At 35.4% G+C, this 24237-nt stretch overlaps 1 protein-coding gene across 1 annotated transcript; it reads right to left on the bottom strand.

The window, feature by feature from the left end:
- Nucleotides 1–7066: 7066 nt before the first annotated feature.
- On the bottom strand, nucleotides 7067–21305 carry LOC308648805 (nephrocan-like; the record flags this gene model as incomplete). The annotated part of the gene is made up of 3 exons (XM_081293836.1): nucleotides 7067–7514; nucleotides 14028–14929; nucleotides 21117–21305. The coding sequence occupies 3 exons, from the start codon at nucleotides 21303–21305 to the stop codon at nucleotides 7067–7069; spliced, it is 1539 nt and encodes a 512-aa protein (XP_081149962.1).
- Between the last annotated feature and the right edge of the window lie 2932 nt (nucleotides 21306–24237).

Below are 24237 nucleotides of genomic sequence, written 5' to 3'. Positions count from 1 at the left end.
CTATTTTCTTGGGTCTATGGCACCTTGGGTGGGATGTTCTGGAATACCCAGAAATAAGAAACTACATGCTGACTTTTAAGGTGAAGAAATCCTTTTATTATAGAAATTGCTAGGCCAAAAGCATTTTTAGATAAGAATTCAAAATTCTTTGTTAAATAACCTGCTTGACAGTTTGGGTTGGTTTTTTAAAAGTCCCTGAGTCTGTTCCTTGGATTTATCTTTGCATTAAGACACTTATTAATATAAACTTCCTGAACTTTTTGCACTGGATAATTTCAGATAAGTTTGCTCCTACATAATTCTTTAAATTAGGAAAAATTTTAAATTATATGCTAAACAATTTAGAACTATATAAATTTCAACTGTTTCAATAGAATTTCCAAAATTCTTAAGTAATTAAGAACTTGAAAAAATATTAAATCAGGTTAATTGAGTACTCAAGTTATATAGATAATGTCAAAGCAACATAGACTACTGAAACATTGTTCAGTTGATATATATATATATATATATATATATATATATATAATATGTATACACACATATATTTATCATTTGATCAATGTATATATATATATATACATTTATATAAATACAATATATCAACATGATCTTAGTGTATGTACGTATTTGTATGTATGCAAACACTAACAAATTACAGAAACATGTTCACCCTCACTAGTAGTCAGGAAAATGCTATAGAAATGCTATACATTTGCTATATATTTTCTTACCCATCAGATTGGCAAAAAGTGATGACCGAGGATAAATGCTGATGACTATGGAAACAGGAACCTACAGATACTGCTGATAGGAACATGAGTTGATATAATATTTGAAGAAAGTAATCTTTGTAAAATTTTCTTGCAACCATAATCTTTGATGAATTAAGCTTAATACACACAGTCTTTAACACAGGGATCCTATTTTGGAACTTTATTACATTTCCAGATGAATCATTATCATGAACTACTTTGCATATAATAAATGGGAATTTACTGCCTAGTCAAATAATTTTCTAGCATTTGTGATTATCATTTTTTAAAGGGAAAATCATGCTTCAAACATTCTTTATTTTATTTATTTGTTTTTATGTGGTGCTGAGGATCAAATTCAGTGCCTCACACGTGCTAGACAAGGGCTCTACAACTGAGCTGCAACACCAGCCCCATTTGTGATTATCTTTTTAAAATTTTTTTTAATTTTTTAATCCATATTTTTTAATCGGTGTGCTGTAGTTGTACATAATATTGGGATTTGTTGTTACATAAGTATGTGACACTATAACAATATAATGTGGCCAATATCACTCCCCTGCACTTCCTTCTCTCTTCTTACCCCCGACTTCTTGGTCCCTTTCCTCTATTCTACTTATCTCCTTTGATTTTCAAGTGATCACCACCCTTCCCACCCCCCACATTTCCTTTCCTTTTTTCCTCGTGTCTTCATACATGTACTTTTTTTTTTTTAAAGAGAGAGTGAGAGAGGAGAGAGAGAGAGAGAGAGAGAGAGAGAGAGAGAGAGAGAGAGGAAGAGATTTTTAATATTTATTTTTTAGTTCTTGGCGGACACAACATCTTTGTTGGTATGTGGTGCTGAGGATCGAACCCAGGCCGCACGCATGCCAGTCGAGCTTGCTACCGCTTGAGCCACATCCCCAGCCCCATACATGTACTTTGGATAATAATGTCCATCACATTTCACCATCATTAATAACCCCATTCTCCCTCCCTTCCCCTTCAACCCCTCTGCCCTATCTAGAGTTCGTCTATTCTTCCCATGCTCTCTCTCTCTCTCTCTCTCTCTCTCTACCCCACTATTAATCAGCCTCTTTATATCAGAGAAAACATTCAGCATTTGGCTTTTTGGGATTGGCTAACTTCACTTAGCATTGTCTTCTCTAACTCCATCCATTTACTTGCAAATGCCATGATTTTATTCTCTTTTATTGCCAAGTAATATTCCATTGTGTATATATGCCACAGTGTTTTTATCTATTCACCTATTGAAGGGCATCTAGGTTGGTTCCACAGTTTAGTTATTGTGAATTGTGCTACTACAAACATTGATGTCACTGTGTCCTTGTAGTATGCTGTTTTTAAGTCCTGTTTTTAAGACCAAGGAGAGGGATAGCTGGGTCAAGTGGTGGTTCCATTCCCAATTTTCCAAGAAATCTCCATACTGCTTTCCATATTGGCTGCACCAATTTGCAGTCCCACCAGCAGTGTATGAGTGTTCCTTTTTCCCCACATCCTCACCAACACTTATTGTTGTTTGTATGCATAATAGCTGCCATTCTGACTGGAGTGAGATGAAATCTTAGAGTGGTTTTAATGTGCATTTCTCTAATGGCTAGCGATGATGAACAATTTTTTCATATATTTATTGATTGATTGTACATAATCTTCTGAGAAGTTGACTATTCAGGTCCTTGGCCCATTTATTGATTAGGTTATTTGGTTTTTTTTTTTAGTGTTTAACTTTTGGAGTTCTTTATATACCCTAGAGATTAGTGCTCTATCTGATGCGTGAGGGATAAAGATTTGCTCCCAAGATGTAGGCTCTCTATTCATCTCACAGATTGCTTGTTTTGCTGAGAAAAACTTTTTAGTTTGGGTCCATCCCATTTATTGATTCTTGATTTTAATTCTTACACCAAAGTGTTATTATCTTAAAAGAGGGTGATTATCTTAAAAAAAAAAAAGGGGGGGTTTGGATTGTGGCTCAGCGGTAGAGCACTCACCTAGCACATGCGAGGCCCTGGGTTTGATACTCAGCACTACATAAAAATAAATAAATAAAATAAAGGTATTGTGTCCAACTACAACTAAAAAATGAATATTAAAAAAAATGAATAAGTCTAAATAACAAAATAAGTCTAAATAAAAAAAATGTAAGTCTAAATAACAGTGATCCAGTCCAGGATAGGATGTAGGTAGATGTGGGGACTGTGTGGTGGGGGAAGAGAATAGCTAACTACAGAGTGTTATTCTGAGTTCAAGATAGATCTGTTAAGAACACACCCTCACTCTCAAGGCAATTGTCAGTGACTATTTCAAAAGCTTAATAATGTTTATTAAATCAAATCCTCTATATTGAATTCCTAAAGACAGTGTTTTGTAGAACCCAATTGAGTATATTAAAACAATATCTTGCCTTAGAGAGGAGGAAGATAGGGTAATCCATCATATTGGTTCTTTCCTGCCAAAAAACAGATACCATCTAAAATAAAGGCAAGCCTAGGGCTCAGAGAGAGTTCAAGATCCCTAAACTGTTAAGATAATCCATTATTATTACAGGATGACACCAGTCATGAAAAGTTTATTCTTGCAAAACTGTGCTTTGGGAAGCTTTTACCTTTCCCTTGGATTGATATTCTGGCAAGAATCTAGTTATTAAATTCAACACACAACAATATGATGAAAAAATATTGAGTCCTGAGTGACTTCAAAGACAATAATTATTTTATTTGTGTATTTGGTTAAGCAACTTTAGCTAAGATCAAAATATCTAATTAAGTGATATGGGTCTTATTATTATATTGAACTATTATCCATGACTGACTAGAACTTTAAATATTCAGCTGAGCATATATATTCAATTCAGCCTTTCAGTGCTGGTGAAATCCATATAACCTATATGTAAAAGGCATGAAAGAATTAAATACTTTCAGCAACCCCCTCCCAACATGTGCGCACCAATGGTTCTTTTATAAAGAAAAGATCAGAATTCTGGACGACAGCCTTACCACGAGAGCATTATTTGATGAGGGGGACATGGTAAAGAGCTATAACAGAAGCACCCAAGGAAGTTTTTTGAGAATAAACTCGAAGAGATCTTTCCTTTATAAAGCCAAGACATCCACAGACTTCTTCTCTCTGAAATAAAGAAGGAGACTCACAGGTGCAGTAAGCAGATTTTGAAATTCATGAATCACCTTGCAAAGGCCTTAGCTGAAAGCCCACACATTGGAGGGAGACAGGTGTACAGCATCTCCTGCTGTGCTCTTTGCATAGCAATAAAAGTTTGTGAGGAAACCATTCAAAGTTTGTAAATTTCGAACATTTCTGAGTAAAAACTAATAATTTCCTTTACTGAAAATATTGATTCTAATGAAAGTTGTTCTTTCAAATTAGACCACATGTGTGTGCCAGAAAGGAAGAATCAGCACCCTCTTTTCAGATCCTTTATTTTAGGAATTCTTCCTAGAGTTCCAAACTGGGATAACATTCCTTCGAGATTTGAGTGGGAAACTATTCTTCATCTGAAAACAATCAAATCCCTACAGGGGGCAATGTAAAAGCTTAAAGTCAGAATTTATATTACCAAAGGAGCCCTTGGGAACGGGTGTTGCAGGGGGCTGATGGTAAGAACAGGCTGTGGTTCCGTTCTCACTCTTGCAGTTCTAGGCAGGTATGACTTGAAGTGTTAGCAATTCCAGAAAGGGAAGAGAAAGCTCTTCTGGATGGGCTCACACTGTCCACTGCATAACCCTATTTACATGAGATATATAATTGGCATTTGGGTTGTTGAGCAATATCTCCATTTGGAGAGGGGCAGATTTGCTAATCATAGGGGTGTTAGGAAATTTTTTCCTTCCATAAATTTTAATTATAGCACTTTCATAATCATCTTTTCACAGATGAGGAAACAAATCACTAAAAAGCCATACAGGAAAAACTGGTCTCTGCAAGTGCCCTTTTCTTTTGTCCCTAATAAATTCACTTCCTCAGGCCTCAGATGGACCCTTTTGCCAAGAGGACTGGTCTGTTCAAATCCAGTGACACTTAACCTACTCCACATGGTTCTTCTCCAAGGCCTTAAAGCAATTTTTTTCGAATTTCATTCATTCTTCCAGGTTTTACCAGCCCTGCATCCCAGTTCTGATCTCTAGCTACTTTCCAAAATGGTTCTTTAAAAGTCTGTACACAAGTATAAATATATGATAATCAAGCTTTAAAGTTTCCTTACCCTTTCTACTTTGTTGCTCCCCCTTTTTTGTAAATTAATCAATAAACTTAATTAAGAACCAGAAGTAGATAGGTAGGTAGATAGATAGGTGAATACTGTTATGGAAGACTTATCCTTGCTGTAACAGTATTTGGAGATAGGGCCTTACAGAGGTAATTAAAATTAAGATCATAAGGATGGGCCCCTAATCTAATAGGTCTGTATCCTATAAAAAGAGGAAGAGGTACCAGAAATGTCTTTTTCTGTGTGTACATAAAGAAGAGATCATATGAGGACACAGCAAGAAGGTGGCTATCTATAAGCCAGAAAGAGAAAGGAAGAGAGCCTTCCCCAGAAACCAACACCGATATACTTTGATCTTGGACTTCCAGCCTCCAAGACCTGTGAGAAAATGAAAAGTTCTGCTATTTAGCCATCCAGCCTGTAATATTTTATTGTGGCTTTCCAAGCAGATGAATGCAGATGTTTTCTTGTACATCTGTGTTTTGAGGGTATTTTTTGTCAGTGTGCTAGGGAGTACAAGAAACCACAGTATGAACATGGTTCTTCTCCAAGGGGTGTCAATTTTATAAAATTTGAAGGAAGAAAATATGAACATAAAGCATGAGATTTTAAGTTAAAACATGACTTTCTGGAGAAAGTCCTATCTTCTGCTAACATCTTTGCTCATTCGCACAATTTCTACTTTCTCTGCCATTAGGAGTATTTTGATGGAAAACTTTGTTAAGTGTTGCAGTATAGGTGAATCTTGACTAATGAGAACATAAACTAATTTTGGATATAGTTTCTAATAATCATAAGTAGATTGTATCTACAAATAGATTGAAAGAAAAATGTTTTTCTACAGCCATACCTCTATTACAAAGCATGCCATGGATCAAAAGGAAGGCATTGTGGGGATTGTGGTTAACTCAGGGCAACAATATAAATGAAAGCACAACTCTTTTTTGGAAGGCCTTTTTGGAACACCTGTGGTATTTTCTAAGGTACCAGTTGCATTTCCCTTTCTGGTTTCCCTTTGGTCTTGGTGAAACTGTCAAACAAGATTTTCTGTCACCTAGCCAAGAGGCACGCACACATGTGAGTCAGGCTAGGCCGATTCTCTGCTCCCTCTGAGGACAGTAATCTTGAAAAGGAGGGAAGCAGACCCTGAAAATAGTGGGAGATACTTCATTCTGTAGCAGGAAAGCTCTTGAAGAAGCTATGGGTCTCTCTATTACATCCTTCTGCAAGAAGCCCTGGGGCAGTTCTGATCTGAAATTTCCCCAAAGGCCTATATGTCAAAGGATTGGTTCCCACCCTGTGGCATTATTAGGAGGTGGTGGAACCTTTAAAAGATGGGGTCTAGTTGGAGGAAATTAGGTCACTGGGGCATGCCAATGGAAGAAATATTGGGACCTTGGCCTCTGTCTCTCTCTCTTTGCTTCCCGGCTGCCTGGAGGTGAACAGGCCTTGTCTACTGTGTGCTTGCATTATGATATATTTTTCTAACATGGGCCCAAAGCAATAGGCCAAACTACCATGGATGAAAACCTCTGAAGCCATAAGCCAAAATAAAACTTTCCTTCTTATAAGCGGTTTCTCTTTGGTATTTTGTCATAGTGACAATGACTAACGCAATGTCCTTACTTTGCTTTTCAGTTTTTCTTTGGATTTACCTACCCCAAATCCTTCCAGTAAGTTCTTTTATGCTTAAGTCAATCAGGGGTCATTTTTATTGCATATAGCCCAAAAGCCTGTAGTACCCAGCTTACAGTGTAGACCTATCATACCAATCATAACTTACTTGATAAAATACTCTATTTGCAGGAAGTTAGCTATGTAAGATTTTATTTAACATTATTATTTGCCTAGGTTTCAGAATAAAACATAAACAAATTACTTTTAAAATGGAAAACAACCTGTTACTATTGTTTTTTTCTACTACTTTACTCCCCACCTCAACTTATCTTAACCCTCATTCCTTTTGTTTTTAAAAAAATGAAAACAAAAACTACTTACAAAAGAGAAGCTTATATATCTAAAGTCTAGTATATTTCTGCTTAAGAGATTAAATGTTGAAAATTGTTTTCTAAGCGTTAAACAAAGCTCATACTTAATCTATTTCATAATCATAATCATCATCGTCCATGATGAGTTTGATGCTGGAGGACTCTTCCGGTTTTGGTTTCTTTTTGACCTCTTTGCTTTTCTCGGTCAAGTGTAAGTGCTGCTCGCATTGCTTCATAATCTTCTTGGAAGACATCCAGCTTTCCCCTTGTTGTTCTGCTGGGGCTGCACACCGTCCTCCCTTCACATCTGTGCCCTTGGCCTTCAGTATCTCCCTGGCTCTTAGGAGAGTACAGGTGCAGTTCCACGGATTTCCATCCAGGTACAAGTGCCTGAGGCGAGGCAGACCCTCCAAGGCTTTGAGGTCTAAGGCAGAGATCTTGTTGTTCCTCAGGTTTAGAACCTGAAGCTGCTTGAGATCCTTGAGCTCCCTCTCAGCAATATCCTGGATGGCATTGCCTTTTAGGTCCAGCCTGGCTAAGGTCTTGGGGAGCCTGCAAAGTATGAAGACAGGATGGGAGAGGAGACCACAACCATCATTCCTCAACCATTATGGCACCAGAAACTGAGCATCACCTGCCTCTTCTGTACAATTCTTATCAAGTTAGGAAACAAGCTTTATGTTAGAAAGTTAAATATAAGCACCAACTTGCCTGATCCTATAGGTCTTTAACTCTTTTTCATAGGTCTTACTTTTTTTTTTAAACCTAAATTTAATGTATTTATTAAAATAACAATTGTAGAACCATCATAACTGTATCTTGTCAGACACAATGAAAACAAAATTAAAACCTAAATCATCAAGAAAAATTGTATTCTTAGCTTCCTTGCATATATAATATGTGACTAGAGAGACAGGGCTGGCCCTGTGACTGGCCCCATAGGAACAGCCCCTGGAAGACAATTCAGCATGATGGGAGGCTGTTCCCAAGAAGACCAAGACAGGGTGGAGCACCATGCCTGGAAAGCTACTAGAGCTACCAGGCACCTCAGGTCATAGGTCTTATTTTTTAACCCCCTGATTTTTCTGGTTCCTAATCATAAAGCTCTTTAAAGTTTTGATTTACAAGATGAAAATGATTAAGATGGTAAATTTTATGTTAGGTGTATTTTAACACAACTTTTAAAAATCAACTGAGTGGGGCATGGCAGCACATGCCTGTAATCCCACCAGCGTGGGAAGCTGAGGCAGGAGGATCACGAGTTCAAAGCCAGCCTCAGTAACAGCAAGGCACTGAGCAACAAAATAGAGCTGGAGATGTGGCTCAGTGGGTGAGGGCTCCTGAGTTCAATTAAAAAAAAAAATCAACTGAGTCATGTGTCATGAACACAGGAGCCACTTGGAAGGACTCCCGCTGCCAAATTTGGGATAATGAGAACATCAAAAGGGACTAGCAACTGCACATGATTATGACACACTAAATTAAGATGCATGAGGGAGTCTATAACAGTACTTGAGAAAAAAAGAGAGAAAAGGGAAAAAAAGAAAAAAGTTCTATAATATTAAGTAGAAAAATATATAGTCGAATGACCCCAAATATGTGAAAACAGATTATGTTCTTATGTCTAGACATGGCTCTGACTGAGCAATTATAGCAATTATAATCTAAAAAATAAATTAATTTTGGCACACTATGTTTCCAACCTTGATCAGCTGTTTATTTATAATAATCAGGAGGAAAATTTTTTCTAATACTTTGGATATCAGCTTGACAAATGTCATGCTAATGCCTATTGATAAAAAGTCTTTTCAAAAATCAGAATGAACTAGAGACTCTTTCTGTTACATTATTTGCATATAGTTTGAACATATAGGTGGACCTTCATGTATTTAGTATTCAGAAACTTATAGCAGACCCAGTTATATTATTGCTATATGGAAGAGAGAAAGCAAACAAGTTTAACCATATTCTATGATAGTACTACCTTTGCTTATTATAGTATTATTCTTTTATTTTTTTTTAAATTTTTTTTTAAAGAGAGAGTGAGAGAGGAGAGAGAGAGAGAGAGAGAATTTTTTTTTTAATATTCATTTATTTTTTTAGTTCTTGGCGGACACAACATCTTTGTTGGTATGTGGTGCTGAGGATGGAACCCGGGCCGCACGCACGCCAGGCGAGCGCGTTACCGCTTGAGCCACATCCCCAGCCCAGTATTATTCTTTTATGAATATCATTCCTAAAAGTGTTCTCAGTTAGCCTAAATTATTGGCAGTTAGCCTAAATTTTGATCTTGGGTTTTCTTTTCTTTTTTAATTAAATCGGTCATTTTATATTTGTACTCATATCCCAAACTACACAGTACCTCAACACACAAAAGTATTTATGCTTTTTTAGTACAGTCACACAAACTTAATGATAGGGGGAAACATCGTATGAAATGTGGCATTAGATGATTTCATTTGTGCAAATATCACAACTACAATATTACTAGATGATATCATCTTATGGGACCATTGTGGTATACACAGTGTATCCTTGATAGAATCATTGTTTTGTGACTCATGACTCTATTTAAAGCCTTAATTATTTAAAATGTCATCTTCTTAGGTGGGATAAAATTTACCTAACAAGGTAGATTAATTTACCAGGGAAAAATATTTTATACTTAGTGGTTTGAGCATTAAATTCAGTATTAAAGTTAATCTTCAAGAAAATACAACTTTACTCATATACCAATTTATAAAAGGTGAGTCTCCAAAAAAGTATATGGGAAAATCTCTTATTCATAGTTTTATTTTGTTACTTCCCTAAGGAAAGATGAACTATTCATAGAGTTTAGTTGCAACAGTGACTAAGACTCTACTTCCTTTGCAGAGGACAACAGGGCCTAATTGGGGAAAAATGGTGTAATAAACCGGAGTCAAAAAATACCTACTTATTAAGACTTGCATTCTAACTTGGGTCATTTTGTTTACCAATATGTGGCTTTAGGTAAGTTATTTATGTTCTTGAAGCTTCTGGTTTTCCACCCTAACAGATGAAAGTGCTCAGTACACAGAAGTCACATACAAATGTTAGCTAATAAAAATTAACAAGCCATATTTTCTTTTAAATAAATACGATTATTCAGTTCTGGCTGTTTGCAGAAATTGTACATGTTTTTAGGCATCTCCCTTTCTTTCCTTCCGTCCTTCCTCCTTTTTCCCCTCTTTCATGTTTCTAGAGAAGTTACAGCCAAAATGACATCATAAGAAAAAATACTAATTATCCTGGTTTTATAAATGTTTGACCGTTATTTTTTGCTTCAATATAATTTGTCTATGTAAATCTGATTCATATTAAAAGATTGATGTGATTTGAAGGTAAATGTGCCTCTAGAAATACCATCATATATTCTTTGGGTTTTGCCAGTAGATGGTGCTTATGTGTAAATAAGACTAAATGCTAACTGCCTTATGTTGTGAAAAGCTATTCTAATTTTGAATTAACTGAAGGGAGAATAAAAAAGACATGATGTTACTTCTACTTGTTCACTAAGATGCAGATTGGTGAAATGTGAAGCAGCAAAAAGTGAAGCCTGTTTCTTGGGTATTCTAAGTAGTATAGTATTGTTGACAGTAGAGTAAATCACAAAGGTGGGATCATGAGGTGGCTAAAACTCCCTGGGTCTGGAGTTAAATGACTGTGTTTAAATCCATTTATTAAGGATGTGCATGTAGAGCAAGCTGCGCTTGCTCTTAGTTACTCCATTTTACAAAGCAGTACTTTGCTATTAGTTATTCCATCTTGAGTACAAATGCTGATGCAAAATCCACTAATCCCTGTTTGTACAAGTAAACAGCCACCATCAGAATAGCACAATCATAAGACAAAAGCTAATAAATAAGTGAATTGTGCTCATAAAAAAAAAAAAGACAACCTGTGAACCTGTCAAATTAAATCAGAGGCATATGGAACCATGAGTATATCAAACCCAGGTCAAGGAAACCAGACACAAATAATGCAAAACCCTCATCTAAAACACATGAAAGGGTCTGGGATTGTAGCTCAGTGGTAGAGTGCTTGCCTTGCACTCGTGAGGCCCTGGGTTCAATCCTCAGCACCACATAAAAATAAATAAATAAAAATAAAGATATTGTATCCACCTACAACTAAAAAAAAATTTTAAAAAACCCAAACACATGAAAGGAGAGACAACTAAGATGGTGATGTGGTGGCACAGACTGACCGGTCATCAGACCATCTGGTGAACACTTTATCACGCTGGCAGACAACACAAACTACTGACTTTATCCTGAGACTTCAGCTTGGCTCCATCTCCCTGCTTGCATAGCCTCTTTCCAAATTGCCTGCCATCCAGACACTGGCCTAGAATAAGTTCTATGTGTCCTGTCAGCTCTGCATCCTGAAAGAATTCTTTGGTTCCTAATTTTATCTGACTACCTGCAGTGACTCTTTGCATTTGAATCTTGTTATCTTTGCTTTCAGTGTGGCTTTTGAAATCCTGTAGCTGTCTTAACCCTTTCTTAGCCCTTCATTAAGCTATTTATCATTATGTAAAGTATTGTAATTTGTGACTTGAGTGTTAGAGATGATAAAATTAAGATTGGAATAAAGAACCTATGATTGTCAGCTCTTGGGACTAAGTGACCCATGAGTATTCAGTGAATTACAACCAGTGGAAGTGATGTAGCTTGTGAATTTATTGTTATTCAATAAATTCTGACATTGTGGAAAGACAAAAATGTATCCTGTGTTAATGGCACGGCTCTCTTATGATAATGAATTTCAACAGGTTTCTTATTAACTCTAAGTCTTAGTGTCCTAATCTGTAAATAATAGGTCAAACAATGAACTTACTTTTATAGGATTGTTATATAGAGTACAAAGAATAGCAAATATATTTATAGCAACTTCATTGCTGATTTTAGCAAGCATGTAATAAATGCTAGATATCATTTACTATTATTGAGGTGAATATAAACACAAAATTTATTTGTTTTTTGAGTATGTGTGCACCCCAAATCATGTACTATTACATTCTAGATGAATTGTGGAATGGAGGATGATAGGAAAAAGAAGGAGCTCATGAAAATCCTATTGTAATAGGAGCAGGTTACTATGTATAGACAACTGAATTTTATAGTACAGATTTTAAGTATGAATAAGAAGCATGAAAATAAATAGAAAAGGTATGCTGTTTAAAGGTCATAAATAAAAATGTTTAAATTCAAATATAGGGAATGAATATTGTTATGTTTTTGTTCTTTATCAGAGGAAAACCACAGAGAACCTTTTCTGGATAATTCTCACTTTCTAGTATAAAGAAAAGTCATGGAGTTGGGGTGATAATGCTGGGATGTGCTTAAAAACCACAGGAATTCTGTTATCTTATGTGGCCAAGTTCCTTGATGGAACATACAGTTGTGTTGCTTAAATTAAACTTCATGAAAATCCCACTCCCACCTCCCACGCTCCATTGTTGCTGAGTGGTTCTCAATCCCAGCTGCAAATTAAATTCATTTGAGGAGCTTTTCAAAAATACCGATGCCTGGGTCCCAACCCTGGAGCAGCTGACTTAACTGGTTTGAACTAAGGCCTGGGTATGAGTATACTTTTTTATGCTTTTCTAGATAATGATATTGTGAAGTCAGATTTGAGAACTGATATAAGTTGAGGTTTGCAATTCTATTATATACTCCATTGAATAAAAGCATGGTTTTCTCCAGTCCCTTATAAACACACAAGTACTCTCATAGGAGTATATAATTAAAATATTTTTACTCATTAAACTTAGCAGGATTAGTTAACTAAATGCTTTCTAAAAGTCACTGAGTAGAAAAGTCCATTGACTAAACCAATTTGCCCATGGCTGTCACAGCCTGCTGTCATATCCTTATGTGACATAGTCACATCCTATCCTGATTTATGGGTTTTTATTTTTATATACATTTTTTTTTCTTAAAGTAGACCATTCAGTAATATAAAATAAGGCTACTAAATAAATTATTTAAATAACAAGTATTAGGCTTGTTCTTGCTTTAGAGGCTAGTGTTGGCTGTTCTTCTATTTAAGACACTTTTCTCCAAAAATACTTCATGGCTAAATCCCTCACCTCTTCCAAGTCTTTGCTGAAATCTTACCTTTTCATAAGGATTACTGTGCTTACCCTAATTAAAATGGCAACCAGCCACTCCACCTTCTACTCTGCAGACCTGGTATATTTGTGTCTTTTTTGTTATTATAACTATAATATCAACATGGTCTAAATATCATATACTTTACTTATATATTACATTTATTGTCAGTCTTCCCCTGTTAGAATTTAAGCTATACAGAACTGCAAATTTTATCTCTTTTATTACATTTGTGTTCCAAGTACCTGGTACTTGACATGTGGTAAGTTTTCAAAACAGGAAAAGAGAAGGATGAGGAAGGGGAGAGGGGAAGGGAGTGAGGAGAAAGGAAAGAATAGAGAAAAAAAGAGCTAAAAAGATAGCCAAAAACAGAAAGTAAGACCATCACAGATGGACTCACTCACTCATACAGACACATGAAGAAATAAGCAGAGCCAGCTTAAGCCCTTTAAAGGTCAGAGCACTGAGAATATGACTCTCCTCAATAAATAATTCAAAACAAATACAGAATTACACTGTAAAGTTTTGATTTTCTTCCATAACTACTATGTAAATGATTTTAAAAATATAAATTTTAATGTCTATGCCCCCTCAATTTTTCCTGGTATCCTTGCTAGTGGCCACTCATGCATGCTCTGCCTGCCTGTTGGTTATCTATACCACATACTTAGAAGTCTTGATGATTTTTACAATATCATCACATTCTGTTTGTATAGATATCAACAGTTGGAATCTTGTCCTACATTCGAGATAAATTAGTATTGGATTCAGTTTGAAGGCTGGAGATTCTAAACCTCCGCTTAAAATTTCTATCCCTAAGCCCTTGTTATGTTTGCTGACTCATTTTGTTATTTGTGCAGTATGCTGCTATGTCCCAATCTTTGGAAAATGCTCATAGTAGTTACAATAAATGACAGCACTCACTTACCTTAAAGGTATAGACAACAGCAGGTTCTGCTCCAGGGCCAGGTTGGACAGTTGAGAACACTTCTGAAGGGCCCCAGCTTCAAATAAGCTGACAACGTTATTGTCCAGAAACAGATGTTTCAAGTCTGGAAGGTCCTGAAAGTCTTGTGCTGTAACTTTCTGGATCAGATTGTTGCTACAGTCAAGCTTCTGTAGCCTTACTGGGAGTCGGAAGGGCAGTGTTTGAAGTTGGTTTTGGGATACCTCAAGAGTAGTTAAATTGGCAAGGATCTGTGCCCCATCAATGGAAGAGAGGAGGTTCTCTGACAGGTAAAGATGGGAAAGGTTCTCCAAGTGTTTCATATCTTGAAACCTAACCATTTTGAGCTGGTTTCTCTCCATCTTTAAAGATAGCAAGGATTTGGGTAAATTAATAGGAATTTTAGTTAGAAAATTACCACTGAAACTGAGAAACTGCAAAGACTGCAGAGAAGTAAAAAAGCCACCTGATATAAGATGTAGCTTATTATTCTCCATGCTCATGTGTTTCAGATGGGGAAGAATGAAGGGTCCAGTTACAGACTCTATATTGTTATCATCCACCATCAAACTTTGCAAACTGACAAGGGAGGAGAGCATGCTGGGAGACAGGGAGGAGATCAGGTTGTTTTTAAGTTCAAGGACTTTCAATTTCTTCAGTCCTTCAAAATCTGATCCATGTAGGACATATATTGAGTTATCATTTAGTTTTAACACTTCAAGACTGGCTGGGAGAGCACGGGGAACTCGTCTTAACTTATTTTTCCAGAGTTCTAAGGTCTTCAAGGTATTCAGAATTTTGAAGGTGTCATTTTCTACAGACTCTGTTCCACTGGCCAGAAGAATAAAATCTTCCAGAGCCAACATTCTGGTGAAGTTAGATTGCTACAAAAGATATGGGGCAAGGAAGAGGAGAAAACAAGAATGTAGTGAAAAAAATTCCTTATAAATTATTGTTATGATGCTAATGATACTCCAGATTTCCTTTCAGGTTCTATTTAAAATGACCTCTTGGAAAAGGGCTGATACTTAGATCCTGACTACTTTTATTTATGATTTCTAACATCCATTTAAGATATTAAAAATATTCTAAGCACTTTCACACACTTTAGACATATAATATTGGCCAATTCTTACTGTGTATTCTCTGACCCCACAAATTTGCTTCTAGGCAGAAGTATTTACAAATTGCACAATGATCTATTGTGCACTAGAGTGTTCTTTTGTTGCATTATCTTATCATAGCCAGAAATCGAACAATCTATAAGTCTTTCACCAAACTATTAACAGTTTGTAATTCTTTGTAAGACTACAAGAATATTTGAGTTGCTTGGACTTTTGAAATTATGACATTTTAAAAATGTTTTCCCTTTAAAAAAATAAAAGTAAAACTTTCAAATGTTCTAGATTCCACTTTCAGTAAGAAATACTTACCTGAGAAACATTTTCAGCTATATTATAATTTGGAAAATGAGCTTACCTGTTTCCTATCCACGGTTTGCACTTTGCCAATTAAAAATGAATCTTCCACCATCTCTAGAAAGCTTCATTCATCCAAATATTCCAGAACTTATGCTATTCTTCTCCAAGAATTTATATAATTACTAATTCTGATATATTCCTTCATGTTTTGCAAGTTCCTCCATCTGTCCACGTCTGCCAACCTCCTAGCTTAACATCTACCTTTTTTCTTCAATGATACAATCATTTGTATTTGGTTGTAAGAGTATGGTTGTATTTAAACAGAAAGAATTGCTAAAAGTTTTCTTCAGGTTGCTAAATATTTACAAAATTTTCAATCTTCTGTAGAATTTGATTTAGTTGAAAATTTCAGTGTACAATTTTATGAATTTTACTATCGATAGTCTCTAAATATTTGATATAACTATGCAGTTGAGCCCTTTTATAATACCAATGTATGACCTTCAAAGTGAGTTCATTTTGTATCACATTTATTATAGGTATCTATATTGTGGAAAGACATATGATGTGTATTATGGTACATAAGCATCTTCTAGTATATTATTCTTTTAGAAAAATCCCATAAATGGATGGGATTAACATTTCCATTAATGGAAGTTTTTACTCTTAATTTTTTGGCAGCTGCCTTGCATTATATATGCTGCCAATATTTGACATTTTCTTAAGAATTAATCAGTTGTATTAATTTGTCTATTCCCCAAATGCTTGCAATTTTATTCTTGCATTTGTTGAGTATGTACAATGCCAAGTGCTTCTGTTTTTGTTTGCAGGCCAGGCCAACTCTCTACCACTGAGCTATATTCCCAGCCCCCAAGTGCTTTTTTATATGTTATCATCAATCTTCTGATAATGTTGCAAGTTTTCTCTCGTCAACACTAGCTTCCTGATGAGGGTATTAGGAAATGAAAGAGTGAAGAACTAAATAAGGTCTATGTGACTCTAAAGCTTTTTCTTTCTTGGTGTCACCATTTCATTTTCTATTGCATTTGACCTAAAATTAATGTTTTTTAAAAAAGACTCAAGATCTGAACACAAATCACAAAGTTTTCAAAAAACAAATATTTTATCAACTAATAAGTCTATGTCTACCATTTCATCGGTAGATTTCAGGCCACAAAAAGTTAAATGATCTGCTTAAAATTCAAGAGATCTTTAATCTGGGTTCCATTCTGAAATGTTCCATTCTGTCACGTGAATTCAGAAGTAGCTGAAGTCATGGATCTTTACTTCTTGGACTGCTGAACTCCCAAAAGAAGAACCTGGTGTTACTAATACTTCCACTTGTATACAAATGACAGCAAACTCTGAAAGATTGCTGACTATGTGGTAAGTATGAGAGATGACAGGAATCTGGACAGGCAATTTATTTTGGAACTAGACAAAGTATGACGTCAAAATTTCTGTTTGATTGCCTTTCTATTTATGATGTATAGAAACTAAGGGGAATCAAAACTAGACTTCATATTTTTAACCTGAATCTAGTAGCTAGCTTTTTTCCTTTAAGTAAAGAAAACATGTTCATTTTCTTTTTTGTCAGACTCAATAAAGATTAGTTTTAATTATTATTATTAAAATGGCTACCATTTTCTAAGCATTTACAAAGTTTAATCTTTATAAAGCCCTATATATACACGTAGCATTATTATTGCTTTTTCAGAGAAACTAAGGCTTAAGAAAGTGAAATCACCCATCCAAATACATCCTGCTAGCAAGAATATAAAGTCCTGTGTCACAAACAGTGAGGAAAATACCCACTGATTTTCAACTTTCCTATGGGGTTTGCAGAGCTATTAATGGGTGGAAGAATCTGCCAGACCTAATGTTTTTAATTTCCATGGCCTCAGCAATGCTGTATTCACGAGATGTGAAAAGAGAAGATTTTGCCCTATAGCTAACCTTGGAGCTGCTGACAGCTTATTCAATGTTGCTTTAAAAAACAAGGCAAGTAATGTGAAGTAGAGCAAAAGGTTGCTCCTGCTGGCTTTCCCACAAAAGGCTTTGTTTCTAGTTTCAATTCAGTGCAGGCTCTACTCTAAGCAGTAGAGGGCCACACACCCTTCTTGGTATCCTTATAGGTCCAATGTGCCACATACCCACAGAGTCCTGGCCTCAGACCTGTGTAAACCAAGCCAGTGAAGAGTTTGTAAAATAAAGTTGGAATTGAACATTTGTTCTGTAAAAACCATCTTAAAATCCTGGAAAAATATGGGAAGAAAATAAAAATAATTCATAATCCCACTACTTTTTATAAACTGTTTATGTGTGTCTTACCAAGGAGAAATTAGATGCAGTTTCTCCTCTTTCATAAAAGATGTAAATAGAATCATTTTAATTGTCTGACAATACTGTCTGCAAAGTGCAAACTACATTTGCATTTGTCCTCTGCCATTGAAGAGAAAATGTCCTTTGGCTTGTGTGAATGGTAATAATGAGGTAAATTTAGTTATATTTTGCATGTGTGGACACAAAGAACTGAGCTAAGCCTGCATGCCTCAAAATAGAAGTGGCTTGGGTAGACTGAAATATAAATATTCATAGCAACATCACTCATAATAGAAAAAAAGAAGAAACAATTCAAGTGTCCAGTAGCTGATGAATGAATAAATGACATTTAGTATATACATATAATGGAATCCAGTAAGCCTTAAAGTGGAAGGAAAGGCTGATAAGTGCTACAACATGGATGAACCCTGAGGACATGCTAAGTAAAAGAAGTGAGTCACAAAAGGTCACAAACTTAGAGGAAAAGACTGAATTCAGTTTGGGACATGTGGTTTTGAGATCCTTCTCATATATCTAAGAAGTACAGTGGGCATCTGGATAAATCCGAAACATGGGAAGTCTGCATTAGAAATTCAATTATGGGAGCCATTGTCACCTAGATACAATGAGGTCACCTAAGCAGAGTTGATGTAAGAAGAAAAAGAATGGCTGAGGATTGAGATTCCTTGAAGATACTCCAAAAAAAGGGAGGAGAATTAGAGGAAAGGAAACCTACAAAATAGTAGAAAAGACATATAAGAAAGGAATAATGAGGACATAAAAGTGTGATATCACAGAAGGCAAAAAAGTAAGAATTTCTGGAAAATAGAAGTGAGCAATCATGCTTTAGAAGAGTTAACTGTGTGGAATAGATAGAAACCAGACATGAGTGAATTTATAAATAATAAGTAAATTAGAGTGAAAATAAGAATAAATAAGACTGAGGCCTTGCTGGATAGGTGTTGAGATAACTAATTGTGAAATGCAGAGAGGAAAATAGTAGGGAAAGAATCGAGAAAAGAAATACACTGGTTATCTGGGAGAGCAAGTCTAAGGGTAAGAAGTCTTTACAAGGTACAATGATAATTGACAGCTTAAAGACAAGGAGATAATGACCAAATTCAAGATCTTCTCGGTAGAGAAGTACAATACATGATTATGATATGACTAAGTGATAAAATCAGGATGGCTGAAATAAAGTTGAAATACAGGTAGATACTTGTTTTTATGAGTTCAAGGAAGTGTGAGACTGGGACATTGGACAAGCCATGCATATGGACATTAAAGTTGCTGGGATTGTAGCTCAGTGGTAGAGGGCTTGCTTCACATGAGTGAGGCCCTGAGTTCGATCCTCAGAACCACAAAAAAATAAGTAAATAAATAAATAAAAATAAAGGGGGGGGGATAAAAAGACTGTATCTAACTTGAAAAAAAAAAGGTGCCCAAGAAGATGCAGGCCTTAGGATGGGGGGCGGGGGAGGCAGGGGACTACCAGCCAGCATGAAAGGGACCAGAGGCACAGTATAAAACAAAAGAACAAGAAAGACTATTATCGCCCAATGGCATGCACCTCAAAGAAGTGGGAATTTTGCAGATAACTGTGTAAATAAAATCTCTCCTTTCCTGAGGGCAGAAACCATGAATTTTTAATATTTTATATTCAGCCTCAAACACAGCATTCATAGTCCCAAACATAGTTGATTTATAGGAATGTCATATAAGCATTTTAAAATGTGATATATATTTATTAATATAAACATAATTATATCTAATTTTTATTAATCTTGAAGATTCAAATTTTAAGGCACTTTTTCCCTGTAAATAAAGGCACTTAATTCTGTAAGTTCAAACCAAATAAACAGGATATACATTGTATTCACCAAAGACAAGAAAAATATGGTCATTTAAAACCCGAGCATTTTCAAAAGAGAAGTTTCATTGCTCAAGGCTTTTTACTTCCTTAACAAAATAATTCTGTCTTTCATTAGTCTTTCTGATGTGAACTGTCCTTCCAAGAGACAAGTAGGGTAAAGTCAGAGGAGTAGCAATGCCATGGTTTAAGGAAACTAAGTCAATGACAATCTGATTTTGATGAGAGGTATTATTTCATCTTATGGGCTACAAAGTGGCAGAGTAGAATCATTATTAGGCTTAGTTGACAGCCAACTCCCTGACAGCTCAAGTAGAAATGTGTAACCACTTAACCAGGTGTCTTGCTTAAATGCTTAGACCTTAAAGGGTCAGACTCATTCTGGCTTTACCTACTATTGTACTGGAAACTAGGCAACAATGCCTATTGAGCCTGGACATAAATACCACGGCACTTATATTAAATTCTGATACCTACATGAAAATTTTTTAACCAAATGCAGGATGGGATTGTCTCTATTTGATGGGAAGATATATCCACCTGCTACTTCTCTGTACCTGGTTAATTAAGAGGTATTTTCTTAGGATGGTTCTGTGAGGGAGAAGCAGCAAAGAGGAAAGGGAAACTCAAGAGTCACAGAATTTTCTATCTAGAAGAGGCCTGAAATCACTTACTTAATTCAGCCTTTTCACTTTATAAAGGTAAAAAGCGAGGCCCAAAGATTTTCTAATTACTGAGAAAGCTAGAATGAGAACCCTAGTCTGTTGATGCCTTTCAAAAAAGCAAAGATCAAACATAAAAGTTCCTTCATGTTGTAAAAGTTAGAAAAATCTATAGCACTCTTTACAGTGTCCTCTGGATAGGTGAGCATAAAAGTAAAAGTCATAATTAAAAGAACATAGAATGAGATATGCAGATAACTTGACACAACAAAAATATATTTCCTCTGTATTAGTTTCCACAAAGACACTGATACTTGACTGGTATGTGCGTTTATGTGAATTTTTCTGATATACTGAGTTCATCCTGATAGCCTTATGATGCTCTGTCATCTGCCATGCATAGCATAAAATAAAATGTTTTACCTTGGAAGGACTTATTCTTAACCCTAGGGATATAAAGTGACAATATGCTCTTTTTGTTAAGAAATAGGCCCTTCTTTTCTTTTACTTTGCAACAACATAGTTTAATTTTTTTTCAAAAATTGAAATAAAATATTACTAATTGCAGATTCTGTTTTTTTTCCCCATGTTTTTTTTTTTCTAAAAAGAAATACCCAGAGGCATATGCCATCTCAGTAATATACAACAGACAAGAAGCTAGTACAACTGCCCTAACTTGGTAACTAGGGCTTCTAAATTATGATATTTAAATCAAATTTAACAACTCCACACTCACCCAACACACTGTCTCACAAAATAAAACTTCAGCAACTTGAGTGTAGAATGACATAGTTACCTGGAGGTGCTGGATTTTGCTATGGCTGATGTAGAGTCTCTTGGTGGTGGGAGGAATACCTGATGGCACCTCCATCACTCTGTAGCATTGCACCGACTGCTCAGAATCACAGCTACATCTTCCTGGACAGTTAGGACTGAAACCGTCACTAAGAGAGAACAAAACAAGAAGAGCAGAAAGCAGATGCATCTTCCAAGTCAGGGGCTCTCAGGTAGCAGGTGGGAGTTTAGGTGATGTCTCACTCTTTATACCCCGAAATCTGATCACAGAATCTTATGAATGTGTACTCTGTCAATGTAAAAAGACAGGAAAGAAAAAAATTCTCAAAATATCCGGGTTAAAATGTTAGCAACCATTACAAAGAGGAAGGGGATTAAACATTGATAAGCTGCCTTAATATTTGTAGGTGAGCAAAACCCTGTGTTATTTATGGCTTGGAAGGCTAATCTGCAAACACCTCTATTATCTGTAGTTTCCTTGTTTTGTTAAAAGTGACACTAGGGGATTAGTAGGAGAAGACAAAGAGCTGTTTTATAGTGGGCCATAAAACCTTTGAATTTTCTGTGACCCTATATTAAAACCATTTTTGTAGGAGTGAAACTGGCAGGTGTTTTCTTCTCACATTAACTAGGAAGGGAAAATAGGCAGGTTTTACATTTGTTATTGTTGTTTCAGTAACATTTTATTGCTAGACGAATCAGTGGGGTACAATGGAGAACTATTTAGGGTCACAGATAATTTATTTCATTCATCTATCATTTAAGCCAACCAAACATGATATTTTAGAAATACCTTTGTCATTCAAAAATATTGTTGACCATGTTAAGAACAAAACATCAAAATAGTTCTACTAGCTTTATTTGTAATAATGGTGGAATGGGTCTCTAGTTTCTTCAAAGTAATTTGTCAGTCCTGAAACCTCAGCTTACTGCAGAGGGGAAAGTTCACTTGGTTGGGCACTTCTTTGTTGTGGCTTTTTGTCTTGCTCCCAGTATACCTGCTGAGACTTTTGGAAAGCATTTTAATAGCTGCTTTAAAAAAATTGTTTTAAAAAAAAGCATTTTAAGCAAAAGATTATGTAAAGGACCCCTTAAACAAAAGAACTAAATGTCTTCCTGTTAATGAGCCTCAGCTGGTTGTTCCAAAGAAACAAAGTGCTTTTTAGCTTTGAAAAACTTCTTCAGTCTTCTATTCAACCACTACTACAATTGTCATTTAAAGCCAAAGTTTCTTTAATGTGATAATCAATTCATTTCATTTCTAAAGTAAAGTTTTATGTGTTTTTTTCCCCCAAAACTTGTCTACTCCCTCTTTCTGATGCTTTTTCCTTTAACTGTCAGAGAAATGGAGTGGTAATGATGTTTCTTTTCTGTCAATAGTCTGACTTTCTACAATCTTGTTTTAAATTACTCTTTATCGCATAATTCTTTTAATTTTTAGAATTTTCAAGTATCAAATAATGCTTAATAAAAGAAAATTTGGAAAAAATGGCAAGGAAGAAAAAATAATACCTTTAGTCTTGTCCAAAGGCAAACATTCTATTTGTATTTCTTTTCTTTGCCCAGTCTCTGAATATGTTTTTGTGTGTTGCTAAAAAGGCAAATTCACAAGTTACATGAAATAAAGTGCCTGTAAAATCTTATCCTCTCATCTGCTGTCAATGACAACAAGTTTTTGTTATGTAGCATAGCAGTGAGTTCTAGTTTCTATTCTTTGTTGGTAACAATTGGATTCTCTTTGAGCCTTATACTGTATAATTTTTTCTTATTTTTATGGTAATTCTGTTAGCTTTATTATAATTTTGGCATTATTTCTAATATTAAACTATGAATAGCTTTATCTAATCAGGTTGTTGACACTCATTTATAATATTTTTCATGTTATTTCATAGTCTTCATAAACTTGAATGTCTAAATAATTATCCATCAAGACAATTGTCCAGGGGCTGGGATTGTGGCTCAGTGGTAGAGCGATTGCCTAGCCTGTGTGTGGCACTGGGTTCTATTCTCAGCACCGCATATAAATAAATAAAAGAAAGTTCATTGACAACTAAAAAAATTTAAAAAAAAAATGTTTAAAGACTATTTTAATTTTTAATTTAATTTTTAACTGTTAGATTTTTAGGTTGTTTCCCAATTTTGCTATTGAAAATGTAAATAACATTGATCAAACAAATTTTGGGAATTCTCTGATGGATAAAAGAACTGTCTGTTTCCCAGATTGCACCTCTTTATTTAGGTTGAGAATTCAGCCTTTTTTTTTTTCAGGAAGAAGGAAAAGTTTTATTGATACTATAAACTGCAGAGAAAATATAATATAGACGTGCAGCCTGAGTTCTTGAAGGACTTGCATGTTTTGTTGTATCTGCTCTAAAGTTGACAGGCTCCTTTGCCTGTTTACTGTACTAGGAAGTAAGCTATAGAAGCCGCCACTATTGCTCAGCTTCTAGCTTACTTTCTGCTGATTTTTGGAGTTTCACATGCTGATTAAGGGCCAAGGGTATAAAGTTCAGGCTTCTAGCTCTTGAGCTTAAAAGCATAAGGCATGCAATTCTTTCCTCTAAGAGTTTTAACAAAACCTAATCTGATCCATTTTTATTTGGTTTCTTTGGGTAAGAAGGCAAATAAAAGAACATGGATGTCTTTCTCAAGCATGGAAATTCAGTGAATCAACCAGCAACTCTGTTCAAAATTAGCCCAGAATTTAAGTTTAATCTTTCAATACAAGAAAGAGCAATTTCAAGCAGTATGCTTTGAATTTGAATTTGAACTGGATTCTCAGTTCAGATTCTTAAACCAAGGTTTTCTTGGACTTTATTCTCCCACTTTCCCTAGAAACAGTTTTGATTGTCATAAAAACGTAAGCGAAGGGGAGTCATTCTGTTGTTCTCTAGGGGTGCTGAAACACCCTTAAATGCATAGGATAGCCCCCCTAACAAATATTTTTGAAATAGTGCCATTGTTAAGAAACTGAGATGAGCACAATGCATATACCTCTACGAAATAGATATTGACTTTTCCTTGTTTATTAAAAGCAAAAGAAGGCAAGAAATAATTGACCTAAAACTTGAAGCTACCTAATATCTCATGTGTAGTAGTATTTTGGGAGCTATTAGTGAAAG

Source organism: Spermophilus citellus, assembly GCF_964194105.1.
Source record: "Spermophilus citellus genome assembly, chromosome: 5".
NCBI classification, from domain to species: Eukaryota; Metazoa; Chordata; class Mammalia; order Rodentia; family Sciuridae; genus Spermophilus; species Spermophilus citellus.
The sequence above is the reverse complement of the archived record's forward strand: the minus strand, read 5'-3'. Positions and strand labels throughout refer to the sequence as shown.